We start from the raw sequence: 20604 nt of genomic DNA, 5'->3' as shown, positions 1-20604 counted from the left end.
TGCTTGTGCATAGACTGCATACTGAAGTATGTCGCGCTTTACAGCTGCCCAAAACGAAACTGAGTGGGTGTTTTGTTTGAATAAACGCTTCTAGCCCTCATCTCACGGCATAAAAAACAACAACTAACCATAAATATGCTACCTGTACCAAGAAAAGTAGGTTTATCTAACTCAGTAAAACTAGTACAATTAGTTAACTCAACTCAATTTTATTGCATTCATATTAAGTAATGTTAGTGTGTTCAATATACTTAAAAAAGGTTGCAAGTTGACTCAACCTAAAACTTCCCATGCAGTCACTTGCCTCACTTTTTATAAGTTAGATCTAGGTATTACTTTTTACATATATTATATGGTTCTTTTTGTAAGAAACACCTCTACTTTTACAGGATTTACACTGACACATTACAACCGGTGATCACTACCTGTAGGACAATATCAAAACATGTAGATATTTTTGTTGCAAGCAGGGACCTGCACAGAGACCTGCACAGGGGGCAGAGCCTCAAGAGAAAAAAGGGCACTTCTCTTAGGCCTAATTCTTTTTTTAACAAAAGATTAAATAGATTGACACAATTTCCTTATTTTAATTCCTTCACACACACCCAACTGTTTCATACTCTACAGATTTCTACAAAATACAAAATAATCAGTTCACACAAAGTGTTTATCACAAGAACAGAAGACAGCAAATGATACTGCCAGCAATGTGCATGTTTTCTGTTCTACTAGTTTCAAATATATTTAGAATAAACGACTGCACCAAGGAGAGGGTAGACAGTTTCACTAATAATGTGTTTGTTTATTTTGCACGTGGAATCTTTTTAATTCTTTTGGTGTTAAAATAACACATCTTTACACTAAACTAAAAAAGGAGGGTTGCTGCTATATTGTTAATTTCACAGGAAAAATGCTGCAAAAAAAGTGGGGAAAAAAACTACAGATAGATTGACAAAATAAAAAATAAAGCAACTGAAACTGTTTCAAAAAGTATTGAACTTTAAACTAAAACCTCTTACTATTGGCTTATCTACACTTTAGAAAACGTATTATGAGTCATGTTAGCAAGACAACAATTGTCTTTTGGATAATGAGCTGTAAAACTGAGGTACTGGTAGTTATGTCATTTGATCTCCACTGACTTCCCCACAAGTCAGGAAAAACCCAGCTGGAATACGACCTGTGTGAAGAGCTCCTGCCTATACCTGTCTGTCTGTTGGCGATGTGTGTTTCACTGTTGCGCACAGATGCAGAGGAGGAAGGGCAATCTAGGCAAATACGACAAACTTTCCTGCGCAGCTTCCAAACCACGGACAAGCGCGGACGGCTCCGTTCGATACATACGCAGTACAAATTATTACTATACCAGGCTGTCAGAGCAGCACTGATTCGCGTCATTTACAGGACATTCACATATTCAGGATAAATGAAGAAAAGTAATGGATTGTCTCAGTGCTTTAAGTGGGCCGGAACGCGCCGGTACTCAGTACCGCCACTTCTAAAAATAGCTCTTGAGCGTACCACCACCTCTCCGTGCCCCCAGAACGGGCTTTTAGCGTACCGGAACGCTCATTGCACATCTGTTTAAAAATAAGAGGTTTAATTTAATCCTTTGGCTGCGCTGCTGCTTTTCAGAGCGCCCTTAATGTACGCTTTCTAATTCGTCCCACCGAGAGCAGAGACTACATTACCCATACACCCTTGCGTTTACAAGTTAAAAGCGCATGCGTCCTTCAGTCAGTGTCAACGTGCTCTGGAGAGGTGTGTGTTTGTGTGTGAAACGCGCAACCATAGCTGCTCGGTTAAAAATGAAAATACAATGAACACGTAATATGCCCTCCTTGTTTTAGACTCTGAGTAGTAAAATAACACCTTCAGAATTAGAGGACTCGCTGACATCCCACCAAGCCAGAATGATAGCTGCAGGTCAGACGCAAGCCTTGTAGGTACGTGATAATCTCCGCTGTCGCGGCTGTCAGTTTGGTTCCCCTCGACGCAACTTCGGATTTCCTCAGGCGATGTGCAGAAAACATTCTTGAAATTATAATATAACTTTAGTTTAATTGCTAAACTACAAGTAAACGAAATTTCAATGAATTTGAACGACGTGCACAGTAGTTTTACCATCCGCAAAATGTAAAACAATGGGACAAAATAAATTACTTTAGAGTTTCAAATGGCCAGTATTTTGTTATTATTGACCCCATAGACATGGTTTTGGTGTTATTTTAAAGTTTTTTTTTTCAAGCTCTTTCTATCTGAACAACTAGTTTTAGCATTTAACCATGCTGAAAATGTAACTCACATAGGCTATCTACCTTTTGCACATTTTATTTATGTTCAAAAGCTCTTTCTACAGTAGCTCTTTCTAATGGTATTTTTTCAAAATCCTTTTGCACATTTTATTTATGTTCAGTAGCTATTTCTAGCTCAAGCAAATACACAAATTTAAAAAAGCATTTATTATTTTTTTACATGGTCGTCTGTTGACTGCTGAATATAAAACCCCTTCAATATAGGAGTCGAGTCAGCAAAAAACAAAAAAAATTAGAGTACCGGCACCTCTTTTGGGCCACTTAAAGCACTGGATTGTCTGATAAATCAACTGTGCACTGCTGCTTTTCTCACTCATTCTGAACTTAAACTATGAAGACTACTGCCACCCACAGTCCGCTCGATTTAGCGCGGGATTATTTGCGCTTAAATAGTTAATCTAAATAATTAACAATTAGATATTTCATTTTATTTTCTCCCGTCGCTTGGGCCCTGACTGCGCGTGGGCCCCTGGGCACGTGCCCATAATGCCCATTGGATAATCCGGCCCTGACCGCTGCTAGGCAGTATCCATGCATGTTACTACAGTAGTAGCGTGACCGTCAATGAAAAAGCATCTTGGCAAGTTTAATCCACAAATGAAGGAGAAACAGCAACTTGTTGTGTAAGTTTTGAGACGACCAGCAGTGATGGAAGTAAATAAACAGCGACTAATGTTGCTGTTTGAGTTAAATCACTTGGTCCATCTTTGTTCTCACCATCACAAATGGAAATACCTTTGACACAGTTTTTTTACCTGACGGGAGGGGTTATGGTGGACCAATCACACCACTTGCGGTCCGCGTAAAACTGACGCGCTGTTAAAAATTTGCCGAGGTGCACGTCAGGCTATGCAGAGGCTACGGATAACCTATGGTGTAGACCTTACGCACGACTATAAATTAGACTTTAGTTGTGATGTCCATGCTGCTGAACTCAAGCGCATCCCGTTAGTAGATCACATGCAACTCATCAGCTCTGCTTATTTGCGACCCTGAACTTATTTGCGCTGCTCTTAGTAGATTGCGTTGGTCATTATGGAAGTCAGCTGTTGCGCCTTTTTAGTAAATAACCTGCAAATATTACCACTCCCATCTGCGCTTTTTTGAAATTGCACTCTCACGCTAATTTGCTCCATTTAGTTAATTTTGGCCCCATGTCTCCCTCTAGTACTTATGAAGTGATGTAATATAACACATGCATATTTAACACAAAACAAAAATATAACTAAATAAATGTAATTACTTCACGCGATAAGCTTGATGTGTTTCCATAGAAATGTAAACATTGTAACAGTCAATTAAAAAAATTATAAAAACTGGTATGCCTCTGTGCCTTTATAGTTGTGCATCGTTGGCCCACCAACTCTGAGCAACAACACAAAATAATTAAATATATTTTCATATGATGTATCAGGCCGCTTCTTAATTTCATCCTTTCTTTGGGTATACATGGTGGGTGTAGTAAATAGTTATCATAACTGTTTTTAATCATGTTTTGTGCTTGCTCCCATGACAATGGAAATACATCACATCACTTACTTCCACGTTCGAAAATAAGATAGATACACTGCCAGGACAGAAATGTGAAAACATCTAATAAATGCTATATCATAAGATGCTCTATTATTATTTAAAGGTACAGTATGATGATGGTTTTGAATGAAAGTTTAAAGAGATAAAACTATTTTTATAAGATATAGCTTTGGCATTTAACAATTTCTAAAGGATGCTATAAGTTGTGAAGCTCTGATATAAGCACCATGAAGCACTCTTGTCCATTTCACAGGACAGCATGTACTGAAATGATAATGAGGGTCTCTCATCAACTGTTACAAGGGAATTTTTTTACTGGAAGCTGCAAACAGAAATGAAGTCTCAACTAGTTGTGCACAGGTGTTCAGAAAACATCCTGACAGAGAGGATTACAACTCAAATATCTGATGACATGAGATCTGTAGCGGACGTATGTGATTGAGCTTAGTGGATATGATGTGATGAGAGAGGAAATGTCCTCTATTACACATCAACCTGTGCACTATGTACTGTACTCTACCATTGTGTGTTGATATTTAGGTTGTAACGTGTCAAATAGAACATTTTTTACTAACCAGAAGTATAAGTGGTTTTTCAGACGAGGCCTTCATTTTTTTATCTGGTATTGTTAATGTTACATGTCTTTTGTTTGGGGTGGTTCTCATGGTCCTCGCACATTGTTTTATATTTAATAAACTTCTTTAAGTGCATTTAATAAATTCCTGGTCTCCTAACTCCCCCATATGAATTATTCCTAAATAGTATGTACACATACTGTATTGTTATTTTAGCACCTTTCTCAAAATGCACTTTCTTTTATGTGATGTTCTGTGTTGTGTCGGTTGTCTGACTCCTGGAAAACACTCACCATTGTAAAATGTTGAGGAGATTGTTTACCCTAAGGTACAGAAGTCATCAAGAGAGATTTCAGTGAAATGCCCATTCTCATTGACTGAAACAGAGAGAAACAGAGGGTGAGGAAACTTAGAGGCTGTTCACACAACAACGTTTTCATGGGTTCAATGACCTTTTGTGCTGCTAACCCAGTGCTCTACCACTGAACACATTTTGGGGTACTTAAAATGCAAACTTTTTCAAATCGCAGGTTTTTGATATTGCCTCCTTACAAAACGAAAATGCTAATCTGTGATAACGGTGACGTCATGTGCATATGTTCAGATTATAGACATGCCTGAGTATAACCGGCCTACAGGACTGTGTTTGTGCTGCTCAAAATACTGAGTTTATTTAAGGTGGGGTGCTTGATCTCTGAAAGCCAATGTTGATATTTGAATATAGTCCAGGTTCACAGACCTCACCTCATTGTCCTTCTAAAAGCTGTAGATAGTGTCTTCATTGTTTGTACTTTCAGCAGTAACAACATAAACGGCTGTCGTGGTCCGCACGTAACTTCCGGTAAATTTTGCTAAGAGTAAATAACAACAAAGTTCTTTAAACTTAGTTTATTTATATAACAAGCAAAAAAACAACACATAGATTACCTAGGAATCCAAAACATTTGTTATTTTCGACGAGGCATTTGGTCAAGAGATCAGTTTAGCAACTAGTCAGACCATTAAAAAGACAAAACCGGAAGTAAAGTTCGGATCCAAACGTGTATCGCGTCAGCACACGTGTGTCCTATGAAACCGTCTATTGCTCTGTAGAAGAATGTCAGTTGTATGGTCTTTCTTTACAAAGTAACATTGGCATTTACTGGCCTGGCCTGCGTAATACATTTGAGTTGTTTTTGCACTTATAAAATATAAACCTAATCTTTCTAACAATGTTGTAGTGTGTATGTGGATTTTCTTAAAAGCGAAACTTGCGCATTCTACATAGCTCTGCATGCGAACTACTACAGTATTTCAATGTGGCACTGCGCAGATTGATTGTTATGAAATCAAACTATTGCAAAAGTACTCCTTTCTAATCTCTCTCATACTTTGATGTCATAGGCTAATCCACACACCTGTGGTTTCTATGGCAGCAAAAGCAGTGAATTCTGTGTGTTGAAACATTGTAAAAAAACATTTGGGATAGTCAAGCATTTTCAAAAAAAAAAAAAAAAAAAAACAGGTGGAGGTAGATTGAAGTGTTGGAGCAATGCTGTGTAAATTACAAAGACATGTGGCACTAAACTGCTTGTAGTTGCAAACCTGTGTATTTCCTTTGCAGGACTTGAAACAATGCAGACAGCAATAAACAATGCTATCTTTGCAATGAATTCTTTATGAGGCTTATTCAAATTAGAAACTTGAGAGAAACTTTACTTACCTTTATCTCTTATATTGTTGTTGTTGCTGTTGTTCTTGTTTTCATTAAGAGGCTCATCTAGGGATTCCATCGATGTCTTGTTCGAAACGGCCACAGCTTCATCAGTCAGATCCACTATGGTTAGCTCTACTGCTTTATCTTCTGAAATCACTATGGCCTGGGTATCAGACTGTTCTTGTTTAACTTCAGTCGTTTCTATAGGGAACATATGTAAGCATTCATTTTAGCTTTGTTTTTGTCAAAACCATAATGGATAGCGACTTTTGGTGTGGGTAACACTGTATGTCACACAAAAAACCTATTTTTTAAATGCAAAAAGTAGAGTCGCAGATACGGGTGTTCGCACATGTTTGCTCAAGTTTAGTTCAGAAACATTTATCAAATTTTTAAGTGGCTGGAAAACTAGCGAACCCGATAATACTTGCCTCTAGTAAAAAGTTGCAACTAAAACACCTGGGTGTCTGACCTTTGTGGTACTAAACCAAGACTTGTTTTATGTTCCTATCATTTTGACTACAGTAAATCTTCTTGAAAATTATCAGTGGGAGCAACAGAACAAGCAGGTGGTAGGAAAAGGCAGCACTTAGAAAATAACATCACATCATAAAACCATTAGAAGCTATGTCATTGCCATGCACACTTCTGTTTTATTTTTCCTCCATGGTCATTTCTTTTGCTCTTTCATTGCTACTCACTCTCTCCCACCCTTTAGGCAGTTACCGTTAGTAAAGCTGCTAAAGCTGGGAAATGGATAGAGAACCATTAGTGGGGTTGTCAATGACAGGCAGCAGATTTTGGTGGGAAAAAGAACCATCCTGTAATTTCAAGGAACTTTAATGGGTATTCAGACGATAGGAAGTAATGCTGTGCTTTTTGGTCATTCTTCTGCTCGCTGGAGGCAAACAACCACTTTCTCTGTCAAACACTCCGGTACCTTGTTTGATGTTTTACATAGTTACAGCCTCCGCAAAAGAAATACACAGTGAAACTTCAAACGTTTTGTTAATTTTGTATTATCATAATGCTGTTATTTTGGTCATTTCTTAAGTTCCTCAAATTACATGACTGTGCAAATAGTGTAATTTCCTTTTGCAAAACTTGTTAGCCACTAAACAAGACTTGTAACACATAACTTAAAGTGGTGGTTTCCTGCACAGGGTTTAGATAATTAGGACTGTAGTTTTTACAAACATACCTGATGTGCATCTTGTGACAAAACAATGGCACTGATACATGTGTATGTTAAGATATGTCAGTGAAAGATGTTTTTAAATTAAGGGGGCATGCACAAGGCATTTAAGCCGGCAGTCGGTGTATGTTTTCTATTGTTTCCAATGAAAGCGCTGTGCTTTTCAAAAACACCAGCAACTGAACGGCAGCACTCTGCGGTTTTTCCACGCTCAGCGCTGAGTGTCAAGAGTTTTTTTCCAACTTTGGGTGAAATGCTCAGCTTGTTAATATTACATCTCAGGGGCGAGACAAATATCACAATAACCAACCCGCACATCGTTCAACGGCTGATAAACAAAGCAGATGTATCATAGCAACCAAAGTGCTCAGCTAAAAAGCTGGCAAGCACCTACAATCGGTGTCCGGCTGGCGTTTTCAGAAGCGTTAAAATGCTTTTTATTGTACACGCCCCTTAGGCAATTCAAACATGCATTTTAGTCTGGAACTATAAGCCATGTCCGGGAAACTGCCCCAACGAGTACTGCAGCCAAATTCAGCCTTTTTACTAATTCAGAAGAGAACTTTCCTTAAAATTTTTATCACTTTTTCTCTCCTCGCATATCAACAAATGCACCACAATGAACAGACTAAAAATTAACCAAATTTAAATGACTGGAATTACCACCCGCATAAGTCTTTGATGCCCCTTTGCTTAATTGAATAACATCTGTGTGAATTTAAGTAAAGGCCTACATGTACAATGCACTCATATTTGTAACTAAAAAACACTAAACGTCTAAGTAAATTTTTATCCTAAATGTGCAAAGTCCTCCAGATCGTAAAGAATAGAGAGAAAATCTGATGTGGTCAGAAGTGGCTGTTTCCTAAGTGCTGAAGTATTAATACAAGTCCAAATAAGCTTAACCTCTAACTCTTTGGGAGATATCAGCACTTAAAACAACAAGTTTTGCACAGAACTGGAGACTCAATATCACTATAAAGTGCCTTTTGCTGTCCTCATCAGAATCAATCAAATAATAATGAAATTCTGAGGTTTTAATATTAAAGGCCAAACATTTACACACATACAAGTAAAATGATAAGTCTGTTGAAATATGTTTTCTCAGTTTATACTATTTTCTTTGATTGGATGTATGCGATTTTGGCATGTCCTACTGCTCAGCTAACTTTAGTGAGTGTAAAAAGTGAATAAATGACATAAAATTCAAAAACTTTTTGATTTTTCTAATTGTCCTCAACAAGTTATTTGATAAAACAAGTCATTTTTATAATTTATATTCAATTTTCATGATAATATTATGCATTTTGCTTGTGCCCCTAAAGTTGCTGTCCACCCTTTCATTTTGGGGTAAACTCCCCTCAGAAATCAAAATATGTATTTTAAACAGTGCACAGTCAGCTTCAACTGTCCAACCACCTTGCTACAGTAACTACAGCTACATCATGTGTTCATTAAATGCTAACTTTAGCTAAAAATGTTCACCCTTTCATGAATATTTATATTGAATTTAGATGACATAGGGGGGATATATTTTATACATTTGTTTATATAGTGTCTGGAGCTTGACCAATATGCATTTCTAACAACCTAAGGTAATAGGGGTGTCACGATTCGATTCGATTCTCAATTTTTTTTTTTTTTGAAAGCACAAAAAGCTATGCCATTTTTAGACTAGACGTTTATGAAATATAAAATTTGACCTTGAACCCGGAGATGCACTGCCATGTTAGTCGTGCTGCCAGTGGAAAAAGACAAGATTGTGAAACCATACCCCAATAAGTCATGTTTACATGCTGTTTTCATAACTCTTAAGCAACTAAAATTAGTTGTTGTGAAACTTAAACAGATTTCAGTTCAGAGAAACAACCGGTCCTGTCAGATGTTCCCTTTCAATACGGTTCACTTTGCATTGCGTCAGTTGCTGACGCTATGGGGGGGGGGCACTCCTGTTTACTCTGCGATTGAAGCCTATTGGTAAACGTCTGTAAAAAATACAGACCAATGACGTTTGAGCCCGTGTGCGGGATGGCACACGTCCTTATATAAGCACGGGATCAAGCGTCAAGAGCTCATTATTTTTCTCCTTCAGCGTGAACCTCTCGCTGCTCCGAATAAGAAGCAGCCTTACTCGCCGTCGACACAAGCCCTGCAGCGGAACCCAGGTCTAGCGTCTTCCCCTGCCATTTTCCGGTTGAGAACCGAAGATAGCAGAACCCAGGCCTAGCGTCTTCCCCTGCCATTTTCCTGCTGAGAACTGAAGATAGCCTTCGCTTGTCGTGATACAAGCCCTGTGCAGCGGATACATGCCTGAAGAGGTCTCTCCTGCGACCACCCGGTAAGATCAATATTTTTAATATAAGCTATAAGCTAAAAGAGCAGGCGCTGCTGTAAGAGCGTCCAGCACAGCGGCTCGAGTGAGCCTCTCTGCTATGAATTTCCCCCGAGCGCGTCACCGGTCTGGCACCTCCCACGCCGAGACCGCTCTCATATGGACGGTTATCCTATCTATGTTTCGTGCTCCCCCTGCTGTTCCTCTCTCGCGGAGACGAACAAACGGGCTACACGGCTCACACGGGCTACCCCCCCCCCCCCCGTGTTCTGTCACAACGCAACCGTTCATGCTTTACACTCACAGAGTCCCTCGCTGCTCACACAGTCAGCCGCGAGATCTCTGGCACCCTCATATGAATTCCCCAAGTGCATCGCCGGGTGAAGACCGCTCATATGATGCATGGCTGTTCTATCTGTGTTACATGCCCCCCCTCTGCTGTTCCTCTCTTGCTGAGATAAACAAGGGGCGGAGCCGTAGAACTAAGGTAGATGCATAGGACAAGCAAACACGGGCAGGTCTGACCCCTGATTTTCTGTCATAACACAGCCATTTGTGCTCTACGCTCACGGAGTCCCTCGCTCACTGTGTATTGACACCCCACGGCTGTACAGTGTCTCTAAACACTTTTTTGCCTTACCGACAAGCAGTCAATATACGCACACATGGCCCGCAGTTCATAATTGTATTGACGCTCGCCGAAAAACCCCAGTTTGGCGATCCACTCCCGGGACACCGGGCTGGATTCTTAATAATAATTCAGACGTTTCTCGCTTAAATTCGCTCGCAGCCCGCCTCAGTTTTTCCGCTACGATACTGACGGTGCAGGCGAGCACGGTCTTACTGCTGTTATTTTCTCTTCCTAGAGAGACGGCAGCCTCAGACTTTTTCATGGCTCCAAGCGTTTGAATCGCACCCTCTCCGGACGGCCACTCAAAGGCTTACAGCCAATCGGTTTATGACGTTTTTCGGCCATATGGCTGGTTTATATCAGTGGATCCAAAGACGCTCACACCTCCGCTCCAATACTCTGAGAAATTAAGGGTAATATCAACCTCAAGCGAGCTTGCTACCCGCCACAATCCGTTTATGACGCTCGGAAGCGAGCCTAACACCAGAGCGCGCTCACAGTCAGACGCGCGGCATCTTGTTTAAGGCGGGCTCACGTACCCCCCTAACGAGCCCCAGAAAGCTGAATATTGTGGCATTCTGTTCATAAGACCACTTCAGTTTGACTAAGCAAAGGTCCCGCCCCAAGCTGACGGCCGGGAAGCTTATGCTTTAAGTTACACACGGCTGCATGAAGTGCTATCGTTACGAGCTCGCCCAGCATCTGTGTGGAATTGGTCACGCCATGCGACGGCAATCAGCCTTCGGCGCGTGAAACGCACGTTTGTCTCATATCAATAACTTTGTACTGTACATACAGTACATTTAAGGGGATGATTTTAGCACTGCAGCACTCAACGGTGGTTTTCATTATTCACCGAGCCAGGTTGAGATCTCTCCCCCTGTAAAAGCTGACGAGTCCTTATAAATTAATTGCATCACTTTATAGCTATGTTCAATCAGAGTGATATGCATCTCGTGCTTAAACCACCAAGGTGCAGACATATTAACCCGTTACGACGGGCGTGTGGAGATTGCATCCGTGAGACACGACCTACGTGCCTTATGACACGTTGACACAAGCTGCTAGGACCCCTCTTGCGAGGCGTCCTTATGCAAAGTCTGATCTATTTCTGTCCGGTGACAGCAAAAAGTCTAAACCCCCACGAATTGTGGTGTGGAACGCTTTCTCCTCACTACAGAGGCTCATGCACGGTGGCTCTCTCCCCTACGCTATATCTATGTGGCGGCGATAACAGCGAACCACGCTTTTACGACCGACCATTCATTTAATTCAGAAGCCTGTCATCTCTCAGATGCGTATGCTCTGAGATGCTCAGATGCTCTGGAACTGTTCAAGGCCCTGTATGACAGACACGTCTGACGTACATCAGACGATCAGCTGTTTGTCTGCGTCACAGATCACTCACTAGCGCACCTGTCAATACAGGTTATTTATGGATCGTTGAAGTTATCACCTCCCGTAACAATGATGCTCACTCATGGTTAATCTACTCCATGTATGGATTAGCTCTACCCCGAGCATGGTCTTAGAGGTTTCTCATTTGACATTTGTGACACGGCCGGCTGGTCCTCGCCGTCCACGTTGTCAATTTTACAGCTTCGACATCCCTGCCTTGCGCACTACTGGGGTTTGTTGCATTAAAGATGCGCACGTAAGCTGACCTGTATGTAGGATATGGTTTTTAATTATATGCGTCCACCGTGCGCTTAGAGAAGCTCACATATGCATGCTATAAGATTTCGGTATACACTAAAGATGCGCTTGGAGAAGCTCACCTGTATACACGGTTGTGTTATCCTTTGTGACACATACATTGTTGTTCATCTGTGTACGTTCACGGTGCGTTCATCATTCATATCTGTACACATTCACGACGCGTTCTGTGCACTGATTTATCTATGCGCATTCACGGTGCACTGAAGGGTTCACCCGTGTGCGCACAATTTATTATCAGAACACATGACGGCGCGCTCTAGAATCTTGCCGGCCTGTGCACTATAACACTCTGATTCATCTATATGCATTCACAATGTACTCATGTGTTCACCTGTGCCCGTACAATTTATGTTCAGTACACATTTACGGCGCACTTGGAAGCTCACCGACCTGTGCACTATAATATTACCTACTGTATATGCATCCCCGATGCACTCGAGGGCTCACCTGGGTTCACACTATTGTGGTATCTGTATAATTCCACGCTACGAACCTTCTGCCGCATATTATAGTCAGATCAGCCGTTCGTAAGCCTCGCAGATCACTCACTAAGTATGCCGGTTACTACAGTGGCTATTTGGATGGATCGTTGAAGCCATTGCGCTGGCTCACGCCTTCCTCAATAAGCTATGATGTTAGAACCCACTCTCTGCGAAGTTGGCTTCATCATGGGCTTGGTTTACAGGAGTATCTATTCTTGATATCTGCAACACGGCCGGCTGGTCTTCGCCGTCTACGTTTGTCAGATTTTACAGCTTAGACCTCCCTGCCCTATGAGCGCAGGTTCTCTCGGCTTAACCATGCACGCGCATTCATACGCTTTATGTGTACATCGGGGTGCGCTCAGCGAGCTCACCAACGTGACTCTGGACTTACTTATTCTCGCACACCAGCGACGCGCTCTGTGATCTTGCCGTCTTGTGCTATGTACTGTAATGTGCTTCCCGGTGCGTTTAATACCCCACCGTATGTGCGTTAACATTTTATATGGTGCTTACACTTTTGCTTTAAAGCTGTGAATATGCTGGATATAGGGCCACAAACAGTGTCTCTCCGGTAAGGCACCTCAGTCCGTTGTGTATGCACGGCGTGATGGGATTACGTTCCCCCATAGCGTCAGCAACTGATGCAATGCGAAGTGAACCATATTGAAAGGGAACGCTTAGTTTACTCACGTAACCCCGGTTCCCTGAAATAACGGGAACGAAGCATTGCGTCTCTGGCCGTGCTACAAACGTCTACGCAGCGAGTGTTATTTGGCTGCGCGCTTCAGTCGAATAATAATGAGCTCTTGACGCTTGATCCCGTGCTTATATAAGGACGTGTGCCATCCCGCGCGCGGGCTCAAACGTCATTGGTCTGTATTTTTTACAGACGTTTACCAATAGGCTTCAATCCCGGAGTAAACAGGAGTCCCCCCCCCATAGCGTCAGCAACTGATGCAATGCTTCGTTCTCGTTATTTCAGGGAACTGGGGTTACATGAGTAACCTAAGCGTTCTGCTGTGCACGCGCGATCGCGCGCTCTTGATTGAGTTCAGCTGAAGACGGAAGGCACTTGGTGTTTTTTGTTTCCCATGTAAAGAGCAGCTCGCGTGGTGTCTCCTGCATCTGCCATGCTATCTTTTGACTGGCTGTAGCTAGCTAAGTTAGAGGAGGTTGACTCACAGCACTCAACACGTGTTTGGCAAGACAACCGGACGTGACATGGGGGCGTGGCAGCATTGACGATTTTTTAATTGAAAGTTCGAGGTTGTGACTTAATTTCAATCGATTTCGATTTAAAATCAAAGCGTGACACCCTTACTCCTTAATACAAAACATGAAGTTAAATGGAACATTTTTTGGGGGGGAAATTTTGCAGTCTCAAAGGCACTTTATAGTGATATTGACGCTGGAACTCTCTAAAATCTTTGGTCGATTAGTTTTTCTCCTTTGTTTGTCAGCATTATCCAAGTATCATCCAAGTTTTTAGAGAGCAAAGCAAACAGATGCATTTAATTTACTAAATGTTCTTGGAAATTTTACAAGGGTTAAGTCTTTTAAGTTTTATACGAAGTTGGCATGCATGCTAATACTGAGTGATTTTTATTGTGGGTTTTTTTTGGTGTAAGATGTTACATTCTCTCTTCTAAGAGCCACTCTATCTTATATTGTCTTATAAGTCCATCCAGTGGCTGTCTCTGTTACTGCAGCTAGTTAATAAACTCTTGGTTTTACTCAGAATTCTGGGTGTGTGGCTTAAATTTAAGTCAAACTGACTATACAAAAAATCTGAAGCATATTAGATTTCTACTGTGGGTCTTATCAGAAACTGATCTCATGAGAATAAGAGTTGCCAATTTTGTGTTGATTTGTACAGTAGATAAAGTGTCATGACACTCCATCCCAACCCCTCCCAAACCTACAGTATATTACTGGTGCATAAGCAGATCGGATAAAAAATGAGTGAATGAGATTATACGAATCAATTCAAATTTGCCAGGTTGTATAATACTGTTGCAACAAATTGTCATGAGACTACTGTATGTTGAGTTAGCAAGAACTTGGTAACAAACAATGCATATTGGTGAATGGGTGGATGTGAGGCAAAACTTGTAAAGCGTTTTGGACGGCCATTGGTCTGTGAAAGCGCTATATAAATGCAGTCCATTTACCATTTACCATATTGGTATCTCAAAGGTATATATTGGTACCAAATGTATACATTTAATTTAATCCATTTAATCAACATCATGAGCTTTGTTTTCCATTACATGTCTCAGACTAGGTTTTCAAAAACCAGATTGCAAATGTTTCATAAGATATATTTCTTTAAAGTACTATAAAGAACTTTAAACTAACATCATACAATGATGTCAGAATGATTTATTTCTTTCTGCTTTCTTGCATGCTCTGAAGAAACAAGATACAGTATGAAACCACAACATCCATGTTCCATAAACTCTTACCTTTCCCTTCCACTGGCTTTTCAGCATCTTTAACAGGTTCAGGGGCTTTTAATGGGATGCTGGACTCGACAGGACTAAATGTTTGCATGTCTTTGGGAACAGTAACATAAGATTAATTTAAACAGAAAAATCCCTGTGGTGATGGAGTGTTAAGAATGATGGGTACCTTTAACTGATGTAGAGTCGAACACCTCCGGATCAATTGCGCTGAGCGGAACCTGAGCATCTTCCTGTTTGGGATGTAAATCCATGGAGTACCTCTGCATTACATAATTATAATTAATCAAATAAACCTAATAATAATAAAAAAAAAAAAAAATTATGTCGTTCTTACCCTGGTGTTCTTTTGAAAGCAGCAGTAAATTGTTACTCCAATCATGCACACAATGATAATGACCAAGATAATAATGTAAGCTGTTGAGAGTAAACCAGTATGGACTTTAAATGAATAATGCCTTCTTTTTAAATCTATTAACATGTTTCAAAATTAAATAAATTAATTAACTGACTATAAGCAAAAAACTCACCTGCTCCGTAAGTTTTGGGAGATGCATCTTCTTCAGGTTCTGTTAAAAATCAAATAAAAGATGGATAGACTTACATTACAATACGTGTATCATAAGGTTCAACTAGTTATTATTCAGACACTTTTTCCCCAAAACATTTGAGTACCTAGAAGTCTGGGATCTATACCGGTTAACTGTGTTCTTTATTTAATACCAAAAGTCCACTCTACAGATTGGTTTAGCTTACAGACATGTTGGCATGTTAGATGTTACGGTAAAAAGGGCGTGTTAATATCAGATGAGTATCAAATCATGCATTTCATTGATAAAACACTTCCGTGAATAAAAAGCTACAAATTTAAAACAAATTAAATAAATACAACATTGATGTTGATTGTACTTAAAATCTATAGGGAGAATGTGCTAAATTATAAGGGGCATTTATTCTAAGCCACAGACAAACCGTCCATTCTGTTTAAGAAAGACTTCTTACACTGCTTGTTAATGCTAATTAAATCATTTTTTATTTATTTTTTACATACAATGATCATTATATATGCAATACACATTTTTTCTCTTACTTTTAGGTGTGGGGTTTGTTTCAATTTTTCCAGAAACGGTGGCTTGCGGCACGATTACACTGTGATCTGTTTTGGTAACATTGCTGGTCTGAGGATGTTCTGAGACAGGTGGAGGAGTGGACAGATCTGTTGGCCATGTAGAGGAAAAGATCACTAGATGCCTTTATTGCATTAAGAAGTTTCTATTTATGTTTTAATGCTTAACAAAGCAAGATATCTTTTAAACAATTTTTTCTCCTCATTCTGACCAGCTTAGTAAGAGTGTACAATACATACCCACCCTTAAGCAACCACAATGAAACTTCATGTGTTGAAACTCTGATTCAGCTACAGTACAGTACCTGATCCGGGTAAGGTGGTAGTCTCAACAGTGTTATTTGACGGTGTGTCAGTGATGTTCTGATGGCCGTCTGTTAAGTCATTAGATGTGTCATTGAATTGGGTTACGTTGTCATGAGGCTGTGAAACCGGATTAATTGTGGTTTCCGTTTCGCCATTCGTGCTGATGCTTGTGGTCATTGCTTCATGTTTAGCTACAAAATTCTGCAGAAGCAACATGCCTACGTTTTAACACAGAAAGATTGGTTAGGGTTGTTCATAAGAAGATCGATAGTCTAGGAGAACATTTTGAACAAATGTGACCCTGCCTCTGAAAACCAGGCCAAAAAATTCAATAAAATTAAGAGCATCAAAGTTTGATTTCAATGACCTTAATCAGTAAATATTAAGGTTACATTTTCACAAAATGTTCTTTACATTATGTAAAATTATTTTATGTAGAAACAGCAAATAACAAAAATTAACACTTTAGCTGGGTAGTGATTGTAATTACTCTTGTAATAATGAATGTAATAATTATAATAAAGTATGCCTCAAAAATACTTTTTGGTTCAATAGTTTTCGATTAGAAAAAAATTCTCAAATGTAAATAATTATGGTATCTTAAACAATAAAACAATAAAAACATAGCTTTAAACTTGCCTATAAGGAGCTGTAAAGATAACCAAGACATTGTTACCATATGCACAGACTTCGATCAAATGAAACTTCTACCTCAGGACAGAAAAGGCTTAGTAAAGTGTAGTTGAAAATGACAAAACTTCCACTTTCATGTACAGGATGCACCAGACAGTCACCCAAAAATGACTTTAAAGGAAGTTGCGCACTCTTGTAAAGCCCTGTTTGTAATAGCACATTTGTAATGTTCAACAGGTTATGATGTTTAGCTTGACATTATGTTGTATTCTTCAATTTAAATGAAAACATAAAATAGAACTGTATACAGTACCAACTGTACTGTCTTCTTTTTATTTTACTAAAAATAAATTTTGCATTGTAGGCAGTAAAATTTCATAAGACAAGACTTTTTATGGTGTAACAGCACTTAAAGGGATAGTTCACCCCAAAATGAAATTTCTGTCATCATTTACTCAGCCTCATGTTGTTACAAACCTATATAATTGTATTTGTTTTGATAAACACAAATGAAGACATTTTGAGGAATGTTTGTAATGTTTGTAATGTTTGTGGGAAAAATAATACTATGAAAGTGAATGGGGCTAATGAATGGTTTGGATATACATACATATTGGATATACATACACATTCAGCATTTGGCCACTGCACTCAGGTCAAAACCAACTGGGATCTTTAATGTAGAAACTACATTTAGACACCAGGTGTCGCTAAAAGTATAGAAAAGCTGGGATGTGTTTTGCAAGTATGTCCTTAAATGGCACATAATTATTTATTGAACATATTGTTTATTGCCTGTATTCCTGTTGGATTGGTGCAGATTTCATGTAGATTGAAATCCCGGGTCTATCAGTCTGGTTTTCTTAATTTGCATATAAAAATTGATTACTATTATATGTTTTTAAATATCAGTACTGTTTCCAAACCAGTACTGGAATTCTGTTTCCATTGCAGAAAATGTTTATTAGGTCTAAAAATGATAGCCTATTTACAAATGTATGTTTCTTAAAAGGCAATAACTTATAACAATATGAATGTGGTTGTGTGATGTAAATTAATTTATTAATGTTTATATCCTCATGCCCGAGATAAACAGTGACACGATAAGTGTTAACTGCCACCCAGTTAGTAATGTGAGTGAAAAGGGCCCACCAGCAGCCATCCCTGCACAAGAAGAACCAACAGCAAGTGAGACAGCGGGCTCCCTCTGTGGGTCTGGCCATGCAGCTCACCCAAGAGCCTCTTTAATCTAACTCTGAATGAATCCAGTCTGTGCCACTGACTGCCACATCAGAGCTTAAGTGCTGGCCAGAGTGGATGAGCTAATCGTTTCTCTTGGAGGTGTTGGGATAACAGAGGAGTGAGAGAGGGAGTGAATTAGAGAGAGAGAGAGAGAGAAAGAGAGAGAGAGAGAGAATGGGTGTGGAGAGAGGAGACCACCCACCCGGTGGATTCAGGATTCGGGAGGCCCAGACGCGCAACTCCATTCTATGACCCACTGTGCAGCCCGGAGCTCCATGCCGGACGCTTTGCAATTGTGCTGCCGCCCCAATGGCCCCCACCCCATGCTTCCCTCAAGCTAACACAGAGAGAAAGGACGAGGGGGTGGTGGTAAACAGACTGTCCCTGTCATTCTCTCCCTCGCCTCCACAGTACAGTGGGAGGGAGTGCAGTGGCTGGAGCACGTTTAGAGTGGCCAAATGCAGCAAAGGCTGAATTAAACATCTGTGGAGGCACATAGCCTAGGGGGGAAATGCTATTCTGTTGTTCACCATACTGGCAATCTGTTTTCGGACCGTTTTGCATATATAAATATATATATATATATATTTTTTTTTACTTTCCTTGGCATATTTGAGCACTGTACAACAGAATTTTACAAGGGTGTGATATATGTGATTTTATGTGTTTTATTGTTGGGGGGTGGGTGGCAGATGGCGACATATGTTTTCCACACCCTTATAAATTAATGCATATTACAAGCTGTTAGAGAAATGTACAAGAAAGATTGAAGTAAACATTTTTAGAAAGAGAAAAATAGGCAAACGGTCATAAAAGTTATTATTATAATAATCATATTTATGAAATCTCAGAATGGAATTAATGTCTTATCTTTAGTCTGAGCCTGTGCAATGACAATTTAATTAAATATTGATACTGAAACAATGTGGTTTGTCTGAAAGTGATTTTTGGAGATCAAAAACATTCATGTAATAATCATATCCACATATAGTTCCTGCAAATTCATTCATTGTTTAGCCTCCATGGAGCCCTTTGCAACATTAACACACCCATCTTTAAAGTACATGGATGTTGCTCGGTTTACAGATTCACTAACTGATTAGTTTATAAGTGAGGTTAACTATTTTTTGAATATTTATTTTTTTAGGAGCTATAGCAGTTCTCTTGCAGACCGGTGTGTTCGGCTTTGCTTGACTTACCTTTTTGAATAGCTTGCATCATGAATATTGTGCTAAGACAGTAAAGTTAAAAATAGTTAAGAAACTCGCCTGGTCTAGTGAACTTAAAGCAACACCAGAGTTTTTGCTTTTTGCTCCCCCTACAGGTTAGAAGCGTAATTGTTCATTACCACTGTCGTAAATACTGCAGCATAGCTGGCTCTGATTGGATTGTAGGTCTGCCGTAAAGCAAGTTTTTGTAGTTTTCACTCGAACTACAGGACCACTACCCGACAATTGGAAACTTCTTTAGTGCGGTTTTGGCCGATAGAGGGCTGCAAAGCGAATGTGAAAGTGCCATTCACCCTGTTTTGAGTGGATGAACCACTGAAACTTTTTTGGAAACGTTATTTTAAGGTAAAAAAAAACCTCTTTGGTGTTGCTTTAAAACCAGCCTCATTTTTTAGCCCTTCTTTAAGATCGATTACTTTTCATTCAGGCTAATAGTAATTAGTAAACATATTTGTTTTTTGTATCCATAGTCCAGGTGGTCATGGTATGTGTGCAATGTCATTTAAAATTTTTTGTCATTTGCAATTGTATCTCAATTTCTCAGATGTTTATCAGATGTTTGTACACAATAATTAGAACACAATGCTTTCCAGATGATGTGCTCTTTAACAGATGTATGTGTGTTTACTACACAGTCCCTGTTTGTTCCTTACTCCATTCTTAAAGGGACAGTAAGTCGGGTTTTAAGTGTTTTATTAATCAAAATCAATGTCTTTATTCATAAATATGTCCTTGTTGGTGTCAAATGACCTCTGCCAGTGAACTGACTTTTCTTCGTAAGCTTAGAATTTCTTCTCTTTACTTACATTGAACGGGTAAGTCCAAGGAGGACTTCCATGTCGTTACGCCATACTGATGAACTATAGCAGAGAGGGACAAAAAGCACTAGCCTACCAACACGTTTCCATAACGCGTTTTCATTCAGAACACGTGAACTACCTGAATTGGACAAGATCAGTGATTACATAATGGCTACTGTAGTTGCAACACGCATTTGGAAAAGCGCTAGAGAGCACTATTCGTTTGAATGCAAAATACTATTTTACCACTAGACTGGGGTAAATCCTACTTATTGTCCCTTTAAGAAAGAAAGAAGGAAAGAAACAAACAATTGTGCAATATTAT

General features: G+C 39.7%; 1 protein-coding gene across 2 annotated transcripts in view; it reads right to left on the bottom strand.

Moving 5' to 3' along the window:
* LOC129444449 (uncharacterized) overlaps positions 1–17171 on the bottom strand; it is a 32156-nt gene extending 14985 nt beyond the window's left edge. The window contains exons 1-9 of one of the 2 annotated variants that reach the window (XM_055205133.2): positions 17015–17171; positions 16375–16593; positions 16034–16159; positions 15474–15512; positions 15281–15360; positions 15113–15176; positions 14947–15036; positions 6126–6320; positions 4717–4800 (exon numbers count right to left, since the gene is read on the bottom strand). In XM_055205133.2, coding sequence (XP_055061108.2) covers positions 4742–4800; positions 6126–6320; positions 14947–15036; positions 15113–15176; positions 15281–15360; positions 15474–15512; positions 16034–16159; positions 16375–16593; positions 17015–17054 — 912 coding nt within the window. In that variant the 5' untranslated portion in view covers positions 17055–17171 and the 3' untranslated portion in view covers positions 4717–4741. Of the gene's footprint in view, positions 1–4716; positions 4801–6125; positions 6321–14946; positions 15037–15112; positions 15207–15280; positions 15361–15473; positions 15513–16033; positions 16160–16374; positions 16594–17014 lie in introns of both variants that reach the window. The other variant, XM_055205132.2, reaches the window with a different exon arrangement.
* Between the last annotated feature and the right edge of the window lie 3433 nt (positions 17172–20604).

Source organism: Misgurnus anguillicaudatus, chromosome 3 (assembly GCF_027580225.2).
Source record: "Misgurnus anguillicaudatus chromosome 3, ASM2758022v2, whole genome shotgun sequence".
Classification (NCBI taxonomy): domain Eukaryota; kingdom Metazoa; phylum Chordata; class Actinopteri; order Cypriniformes; family Cobitidae; genus Misgurnus; species Misgurnus anguillicaudatus.
The sequence above is the reverse complement of the archived record's forward strand: the minus strand, read 5'-3'. Positions and strand labels throughout refer to the sequence as shown.